The sequence below is a fragment of the Pogoniulus pusillus genome, chromosome 38, assembly GCF_015220805.1.
Source record: "Pogoniulus pusillus isolate bPogPus1 chromosome 38, bPogPus1.pri, whole genome shotgun sequence".
NCBI classification, from domain to species: Eukaryota; Metazoa; Chordata; class Aves; order Piciformes; family Lybiidae; genus Pogoniulus; species Pogoniulus pusillus.
In genome coordinates, this window is record NC_087301.1 from 7075659 (window position 1) to 7085080 (window position 9422).

The window sequence follows — 9422 nt, forward strand, 5'->3', positions numbered from 1 at the left end:
TAAAACATGGAAAAGGAGGAGAAGTAGGTCAGAAAGAAGTTGTCAAAGGAAAGGGGAAAACTAACAAAATGGAAATCAAAGATCCCACGGACCCTGCCGGCGCGTGGGGGGAGGCAGCTTCTACCAGCGTCTGCTGGGGCGAGGGCGAGGCAGGCATCCCCCGGCTCTGATCCCGGCAGGAAACCAGAGTGCAGTACACAAACCCCCACAGTTCATCTGCCTGCTTGCCCAGCAACCGGTGAGCAAGGAGAGAGGCGTTTGAGACACTCGTTTACTTCCCCGTTAACCGTTTTAACAGCCTCTCTCCACTCACACCTTCCCCACTGTTAGAGGAGCAGGAGGTCAGGTAGCAAGACGACTGAGAAGCCTCCGGTGGTCACTAACAGCCATAACAAAACGGAACCGGCAAGCGGTGCACTCCACAGGCTCCTCTGCAGCTTCTGGGTTTATGTTCTGGTGGCACTTCCTCTGGGATATGTCATGGGAGACTGAGCGGTGACAGAGGCCAAGAGGCAGCTGCAGGAACAGGGCAGAGTCTTGGTGGGGTTTGTCAGAGCTGAGGAAGTAAGTGGTGGAGAAACTGGGAAAGCAAAACGGGTAAATTATGGGACGCCTGACTCTGGGAAGCTGCACAGCACAGGAGTGGTCTCCTCTGCAAAACAGCTCCCCCACATCCGTAGGGCTACAAGCCTCTGCCCACCGCACCTTTAAGGAAAGCTTGCCTGTGCTCACAATTGGCAGGGTGGTTATGGCCGGACCTGGGAGATGGCTCTGGGATGTACAGGAGCCATTTGCTGCCAATTCTTCAACCAGGGTTTAGATGCAGCTTCGGTGATGTGCAAAGCTGCACCATTAACAGGACAAGTGTCCCATCAGCGTCCCATCAGCATCCCATCTGTCTCTCACCACGGTCACCACGGTCACCACCTGTGCAGCACCTCCAGAGCCTCCCATCACAAATGCACCCAAGTAAGTGATAATGCACGGAGTAAACCCTCCACCCTTTCCCATTCACACCTCCCTGGCCCCGGGCTGCACAGCCAAACCCAGCAGAGCCAACCCCCCTAGAGCCAACCCCCATAGCAAGAGCCAGCTGCAGCCAGCAGCTGAGGGCAAGCACAAGAGGAAGCTGCCAGCAAGCACCACGGTTCAACAGAACTGGGTTTATTGAGTAGTGAAAGACTGCATCTAAAAGAGGGCGAGGAGGAGCGCCCAGCAGCGTGGCTGGGCTGGTGGGTATCAAAGAGGACACTGCTGAGGCTCAGGTGTTGGTTCCTTGCTCAAACAGAAAAGGAGCGGTGACTGAGGTTCCACCTAACAGCTGTTAGAAACAAGGTCAGTGAGGGGGCAGCTTCTAGAGGGCAGCGAACAGAAAAGAGCCAGCAGACTTCTGGTGCGCTGCGGAACGGCCGGGCCAAGGAGCCATCAGCTGGAGGCCTTCTCACTTTCTCCATTCTCAATCAGCTTCCTCTTCTTCTCCTCCATTTTCCTCTTGAAGATGCTGTCTCTGTAGAACTGCAGCTCTTTGATGCTTTCCCTGATGTCATCCAGCGCTCTGAAAGAGAGTCAGGGAAGAGTTTCAAAGGCACATCCGGCACAGCCCCGGCTGACAGCCGCCACACTGTGACTGGCTGCTCCCTGCACTAACTGGGTTGCGGCAGGAGAACACCAGGAGTGGGTAGCAAGCTGCTGTGGCTGCGCTGGAAGCAGCACACTGGGAACGCAGAGGAAGCCCTACCCTCTGCCTCTGCCTGAGGAGCCCTGCACCAGATAGAACAGAGCAAAAGCCTCACCTGTGAGAAGCTGCCTTCTTTGGTGCAAACTCATACTCCTCTGGATACCAGCGTCTGCAAGGGGAAAAAAGCATCACTTAGAAAAGGAAATGGGGACTTGAGGACACATCTGGTGGCTGCTGTGGGGTTGTTGCCATGAGCAAAAGGGTTTTGGTTTCGCTGGCACTCAGAGAAGTCACGACCCTGTCACCACTGCAGAGCCCCGAGCACGCAGACAGGAAGCCCTTCATGGCTTGTTCTGTTCCTCAGCCCAGACAGAAAGAGGGCAGGAGGAAGCTGAGGCTGCCGTTTCCTCACACCCTTTTTGCTGTTACTCCCCGGAGCAGGTCTCTGGATGAAGGCTGCCTCACCTGCACAGCTCCTTGACGGTGCTGACGTCAATGATGCGGTAGTGGAGGTGCCTCATGAACTGCGGCATGTACTTGTCAAGGAACTTCTTGTCTGCATGCACGGAGTTCCCTGCAAAGACACAGAACAAGATGTTCCTTCAAAGGCCTTGCAAAGCTGCTGCCAACAACACTTGAAGGAGAAGCAGGGGGAGATCACAGGGTGGAAGAAGCTGCTCATAAGCAGTTCATTTATCCCATTTTCTAGCAGCCCTGATGCCAGAGGTTTGTCAGACTCCTACTGCAGGACTGCAGGCAGCCTACCCCCAAAGCCTCAGCTCAGCCTCCAGCTGCTGTTCCTGCCACAGCTGTCACCCAGGGAAGCACCAACAAATTTTCCACAAGCACCAGTGGGCTTTGGTGCCAATTCTGAAGGGTTTGCTTTGCATGCTGGATGACAGAAACCAAAAGCCCCGAGCACTCCAGGGGAGTTCATGGGGGTGATGTTGTGGATAAGAGCAATCCCACTTTACCTGCCAGAGGACACAGCCCCGGGGGTGTCTGCTGCCTCACGAAGGACAGGAACTCGTACTCTGCCTGCTGAAGGGAGATTTTGCTCTCCTTCACAGCCTTAGTTAGGCCAGACTGTAAGAAAGAGCCATCAGTCAGCCATCAGAACCACACTGCATGTCAGAAATGCCCAAACAATGCCCAGCAACAGCTCGGAGCTCTTTGCTCCTAGAAGCACCTCCTGAACCCTATGTTTGGGGGGCTCTGGGACACTCTCTGGCCTTCGTTCTTCCCCGGTATCTCCACACACAGAGCACTACTGGGGAAGTGAACATCAGCCCAGGTAAGGCACAGTCCTCACCACTTCCTGGGAGCTTGGGTGGGTTTTTACCTGTCCCAGGTGCTGTGCAGGGCTCTTCTTCATCACCAAGAAACCACACAAGTGTCACTGACAGCGCTGCACATGCAGGACCCAGAGAAGCAGGATGTCTGTCTCTGTTCAGGGGCAGGCACCACCTCCCCAGCACACAGCAGTGCTCACAAGCACACAGCAGAAAGCAGGATCCTGCTTTCAACGTTTATCAAGATTCCTATAAATCCAACAAGTCCCTTCCTCCTTTTCTTCCTCATAGTTAAATGTCAAATCTGTGCAGTGCTCTTGGTGATTTATTTCCAGCTGGCTACACTACAGATTTCCACAACTCTGCCACAAAATCCTCCCTGACAGATCCAAGTGGTGGTTAAAGAATTCATTACATGGCTGCATTTCCATCTATATTCTAATTGCCTCTCTTTTCATAGTCAATTAAAAATGAGCAGCTCCCCAGGAGCAGCGATTCTGTGCGCTGCCAGCTCCAGCTGCCTCAGGAGCAAGGAATCCTCAGCTGGAGTAGGGGAAGGGCAGCACCAGCACAGGGAATCCATGTCCATCTTCCAGCTCCTCCTAATCCTTCCCAGGGAGAGCAGGTAGCTGAAGGGTGGAGGGCAGGGGGGGCTGTGGATGTCTTAAAACTTCAACTCATAATTGAAGACTAACTTGAATTTCAATTCACAGGCAGGGACTGGAAAATCATTCACATTCTGGCACAGTGGGAGCTTTCCTTGGAGAGAACCAGGAATAATCTTTTACTTAAAAGCCAAGCTTCTGGTGAAAAAAAAAGACCAGGCTTGCAGCACCAAGGGGAGCCCAAAACAAGCCCCAGTGTTTGCAGACAAGCAGCATCTGTAATTCGACAGCTAACTGCACGGGCATCTTGGCAGCTCTGGACTACTCCACATCGATCCTTACCTGGCATTTCAAGACACATCTGCCCCTTCTCTGTCAAAATTACTTTATGCAACACCAAGAGGCCTGACCAGGAGAAGCTACCAGAGAAGTCCTCCCTACGCCAGCTCCCAGCTGAGGCTCCTGCAGAGTCAGGTCCTGACCAGCAGCTCAGTGCATGGTTGGAAAGCCAGATCCGTGTTCAGAACCTGATCACACTGAAACTTGGCCCTCGAGGACAGGAACCAGCAGCACAAGTAGAGGGAGAAATCCTGCTCTCAGGCGTGAGCACACCTCTGTCCCTGCTTATAGCTCTCATGTGAGCTCTGGCTCCACTCCTCCACAGACCCCTCACTATCTGCCAGCCTGGGCTGATGTTTCTAGCTCTCAAGTCAGAAAGATGCCCTGAGCACTTTCAGAACTTAGTGAAAAATAGGCTGCAGAGCTCAGGCCACTTTGGGGCAATCTCGCAGCTGAGACATGAGATGCAGGCTAAAGGCACATGAGCTACTACTCATCATCCTCACCACTGCAGAGAGAGAAACAGCAGCATGGCTGCTGCGGAGGAGTTACCTTCCCGTGGTGCTCCTTGCACCACTCAGACATGCCCTCCAGCAGCTCGTCTGGCTGATTAATTATCAGGTTGGGGCCCTGTTGGGAAAAGGACAAAAGTAATTTCAAAAGTTCAGTAACAAGCAGTTTGAGCACCGAGAAGCAGCACAGCCATGCAGAACCACCCAGTGAGTTCAGGGCTCAGAGAAGTTGCTGTCTGAGGGCACACAGCAGCAGCTCAGACGCGCCAAGTCCCGCACAGATCTCCACTCCCAGCTGGACCGCGAGAGGGGCATGAGATGCCAACAGGGCCAGAACAGGGGTATCCAAAGCAGCGAGGGCCGATGGCCAGCAGCTGTTTTTTTCCAGCCTTCCCTGGAAGCAGGGAAGTGTCTCCGGGGGCAGTCGAGGCGCCGAGTGGGCCTGGGCGGGTCGGGCCCCGGCAGGGCCGGAGCCGGCAGGGCGCAGCTCAGCGGCGCCTCGCCCTCACCTCGGCCAGGACGTTGAGGTCGGAGTCGGTGATGAGGCAGGCCATCTCCAGGATCTGGTCCTTCTCCACGTCCAGGCCCGTCATCTGCCACGGAGGGAGGCGAGCGGCGCCGTCAGCGCGTACGGCACCGCCCGCGGCCCCACTTTCCCGCCCCCCGTCCCGCCGCCCCGCACCTCCAGGTCCACCCAGACCATCCGTTGTCCCATCCCGCCGCCGGCCATGGCCGCCGCCCGCCGCCGGCCCCGCCACGGCCGCCCGGCGCAGCTCCTCAGGCCGGCGAGGCTGCCGCCCAGCATCGCCGCCGGGCCGCAAAGCGCCGCAAAGCGCCGCGGGGCCGCAAAGCGCTGCCGGACTACAGCTCCCGGCAGCCCGCACGGGCCGCGCCGAGCACGTCGGAGCAGGGAGCCGAGGCGGGGGCGGCGGAGACACGGAGCCTCCCGGGGCTCTCCACCGAACGCTTGGGTTTAGCAAAGGCCTCTGGAAGGCATTTCCCCACCCCGGGTTTGCTCAGACCCCCCCGGGTGGCGGTGCGGGGCTGGCTTCCCGGCCCGGGGAATGAGGAGGGCTGTCTGACGGCAGGAGTCCAGGGAGATTTTTAATGTTTTTCTCCAAAACACGGAATATCCAAATAATTCTGTATCAAAAAACACTGCGTGAGAATTAAAACGCCGGGAAAAGTGCCTGTCCCACCTCGGATGCTTTGGACGCAGCCCCTTCCCCTACACAAGGGGCTGCTGCGCTGCAGTGCAGTGCAGTGCAGCCAGCGCTGAGCACTGCTCTGACCTCTCTTTTTCCCCCCCCCCTACAAAAAGCCCTGAGGTGTGGAGTTAAATCGTTCAAACCCAAGAGGTCTGTGGCCCTGTGCTGCTGGTAGTTTATAAACATTAAATGGTAACTGGGATGGGTCTTGGGGCGGGGGGGGGGGCCTCTTTTTTTTTTTAACACATCAAGAAACAGGTTGAACTTTTTTTGCCATTGAGTCCTTTACAGCATCGATGAGGCACCAGCGCCACCTGTGCCAACGCGGGGACCTGCGTCAGTGCCGGGACGGGTGCCACCTGCCCTCCCGGTAGCTTTCTCTCCGGTAGTCATAGTCGTGGCTCCAGCTGTCACGGTGCCGGTCGTCGTAGGCAGGCTCGTCCCTGCCGCCGCGGCAGTGGTGCTCAGCGTCATGGTGTCCCCTCTCGTCAAAGCTGCGCTCGCCGAAGCGCGGCTCACGGCCGAAGTGCCTGCCCTCAGGGTGGTAGGGGTGGGTGTTCAGGCGGACCTTGCGCATGGCTGGCAGCTCCGGGCGCCGTGGCATCAGGGGGGCTGCCGAGGGGTGGAAGGCGTGGGGGTGCTGGTAGCCAGGCGGGGCATAGCCGGGCGGCTCATACTTGCCCCCGAAGGGTGGCTGTGACCGCAAGGTGCTGTTCATCTGGAAAGAGAAGAGGAAGAGGGTTGGTGGGTCTGGGGTACCTGCAGGACACTTGTTCCCTCTTGGGGCACGGGGAGCCAGAGCACTCACCCCTGTGCTGGCCTCCAAATCACACATTAATGAGACCTCACATAAAGGGGAAAACGAAAGGTCTGAGGCTGGAAACAAGACTCAGTGGGAACTCGGAGAGTAGACACCAGCAATGGCTTCATCCACAGCTCAAAACCACCCCTGACATGAACCAACTCAGTGCTTGGAGCCATCCTCATTTCAACACCCCAAAGTACTTCCCCACAACCCCCTAAGGGAATCACTACAGGAAACGATCGCTCAGAAGTAGGGACAACCCTGTCACACACTGTCTGCCAGCCGCGGGGGGCATGCAGGCTCAGAGACGAGCACATACCACTGCTTGTCTCTGCAGGTTGTCAGCTGCCGGTGGGCACCGCTGCACCGAGGAGAATCCCGCTGCTGCCACACTGTCTGTGCTCCTGTCGTATCTGCAGAGAAAACAGATGGGGAATTGCAGCGTGAAACTCCAGACTCTTACAGTCCAAGGCATGTTTTCAGCCTGCTCACTTCTCTCCTACCAAACAGACTCTCACTACCCCAGCCAGGAACTGGTGCGGACCTGCCTGTGCTGAGCATTTGGCAGCACCTTCCCCACTTCAGCTCCCCACATCTCCAGGTGAACACACAATGCCCTTCCTTCTGCATTCAAATATCAAGCACCACCAAGGGTACCAATGGCACTGGGAACTCCTTGGATAAGGGTGAAAAAAGTGTGTTTGGCAGAACCACAGACACAGAGAACCCCACAAACCTCAGGTTCTACTCTGGGCGGTGTGCCCAGAGCGGGTGCTGACAGGACCCCTACCTGCTGCAGTTCGGGGCCGGGTGCAGTGCGCCAGACTGGCTGGTGCCAGCAGCTCCATGTGGGGCACCGGCTGCGCCGCCCTCCTGAGACGCGTGACTGCTCCCTGCAGGGAAACAAACGTGTCAGGAGACCAAGAGAGGACCTTGCGTGCAAAGCGAAGTTGCAGAGCACTACAAGGTGCCACACACTTCATTAGCTACAGAGTTTTGTCAGTGACCAGCAGAAAAGCACAAATCAGTCCACAGGGCAGGGCAGTGCAACTGTTCCGATACCAGCCAAGAATGATACAACTGTGCAGCTGGCATAACCTTCACTGCTCATGTGGCAATCTAAAGCAGCTTTCCAGGGTGCAGATCAGCAAAATAAATCAAAGAGACGACTCAGCTCCAAGATTACACTTGGCCAGAATTGTTCAGCAGAGGGACAAAAGCATGTGCCTGCTTGATGCCATCAGCCTCTCTGATACCATCTGCTGGTAGGCGACCACCTGAGGAGGAGCCCACACATGTTAAACGTAAAGCTGCCAGAGTTTGGGAGAGGACGCTGATGGCAGCTGTGCTGTTGCTAGTGCTAAGGGTTGTGTCCCATTCCTCCTGGCAGTACCTGATCGGAACTGGATTTTGATGGGCCTCCCGAACAGCTTGATGCCGTTGAGAAGGCTCAGACCGTAAGGGACGGATTCTTCGTGTTTGAAGTTCACGAAAGCGAATTGCTTGGGTCTGCCGTCTCTGTCCTTCGGGATCTTAACCTTGATCACCGGACCCGCCTGTGGACACAGACAGCCGTTAGATAAACACGGAAAGGCTCCCACAACGCACGGGGCTTACGGTAGCGGCCCGAAAGAAGTTTGTTCTCTAGCGGCCGCCGTATTGCTATGGCGGTCGCAGCCTCCCCGCCCTGCCCTGCCTTGCCTTGCCCTCCCCTCAGGATAAAGCGCGGGCGAGGGGCGGCTGCTGACCGGTACCTGGTGGAAGAGCTCGAAGATGAGCTCCTCGGTGACTTTGGGGTCCAGGTTGCCCACGAAGAGGGTCCGGTCCGCCTCGGCCGCCGCTGCCCCCATGGCTGACCAGCCCGCGCTCGACTGCCGCCGCTAGTGACGTCAGAGCGTCCTCGTGAGCGGCCCGCCCCTTCCGGTGGGCTGGGCCTGGCCGGGTCGGGGCCTGAGGCGGTGGCGGTGGAGGTGGTTCGGCTGTGGCCGTGCTCTGCAGCGGGGACAGCTGCGCCCCGGGAGCCTGGCACAGTGACTCCTCGCCGCCTCCCGAGTGGAGAGGCGGCAGCTTCGAGCTCCGAGGGCCTGCGCCCGCCGGGTAGGCGAGTTAGGGCGGCCTGGCACGCTCTGTACTCCCCCGCCCTTCTCTGGCCGGGGTTCGGTATTGGAGTGGAAGCTGAGTCTAATAAATGCTGCTTATCGTGACGGGGTTGTGCAGGCACGGGATGTAATCTCCCGGGCGGCTGAGGCTTCGGCACACCGCCATCGAGCGGCGGAGTCTGCACGGTGTTGCCGACAGCGCCACTGCCGCTGGGCCGCGGTTGGGTCGTGGCCCGGGACAGCGGACGGGCGGTTTGTCCCCGTGTCCCTGTTCGCTGCGAGCTGTTGGGAGCGTCCCTGCCATAAAGGGAGCGGTTCGGATCGAACGCGGCCTCTTGGCTACCTCCATAAAGACTGAAAATCTCCACCTGAGGCGTGTGCAGGGATGGGGCTTGCAGAGGACCCTGGGGAGCAAAGGGGGGCTCGGGTTGCCCCTCGGTGTGCTACTCACCCTTCCCTCCCAGGAGCAGCTCCCTGAGGAGCCCAGCGGTACCCCACGAGCTGCGTACCCCTCGGCGTGGGCAGGATTGGCTGTGCCAGCACCAGGCCTCCAGAAGCAGCCTGGACGCTGGGTTGTGCCATCAAAGAGATGGCAGGGAGCAGGAGCGTAGGTGAGGCCAGCTGGAGGACACTTCACACCACCCTTGAGCGTCTGCCATCGCGCTGGCAGCTGCCTCCCGCAGCCACACCCGCCATGGACGGCTGCTTGGTGTCCCTCTATAAAACCTTAACATGAAAGGGGACATATTTGGGTCCCAGTCTGGGCTGCTGTCTCCTGGCTGCTTTCCCTCTCAAGTGTTCTGTGGAATAGCTCCCCTGCGCCTGCCGCTTGCGCTTCGCCACCGCCGCAATCCCCGGGCTGCTTCAGAAGGTGCCGGATGTAA

The 9422-nt window shown here is 57.8% G+C and overlaps 2 protein-coding genes across 2 annotated transcripts; both read right to left on the bottom strand.

The window, feature by feature from the left end:
* Window positions 1-1148: 1148 nt before the first annotated feature.
* Window positions 1149-5246, bottom strand: REXO2 (RNA exonuclease 2). The gene is made up of 7 exons (XM_064173104.1): window positions 5109-5246; window positions 4936-5019; window positions 4467-4544; window positions 2653-2764; window positions 2144-2252; window positions 1794-1847; window positions 1149-1555 (listed from the first exon to the last, which is right to left on the bottom strand). Exons 1-7 carry the CDS (start codon window positions 5229-5231, stop codon window positions 1426-1428), a joined length of 690 nt encoding a protein of 229 aa, XP_064029174.1. The 5' UTR covers window positions 5232-5246; the 3' UTR covers window positions 1149-1425.
* A 271-nt stretch (window positions 5247-5517) lies between these two features.
* RBM7 (RNA binding motif protein 7) lies at window positions 5518-8337 on the bottom strand. Its single transcript, XM_064173103.1, has 5 exons — window positions 8194-8337; window positions 7833-7995; window positions 7230-7332; window positions 6759-6852; window positions 5518-6352 (listed from the first exon to the last, which is right to left on the bottom strand). The coding sequence occupies exons 1-5, from the start codon at window positions 8287-8289 to the stop codon at window positions 5972-5974; spliced, it is 837 nt and encodes a 278-aa protein (XP_064029173.1). The 5' UTR covers window positions 8290-8337; the 3' UTR covers window positions 5518-5971.
* Between the last annotated feature and the right edge of the window lie 1085 nt (window positions 8338-9422).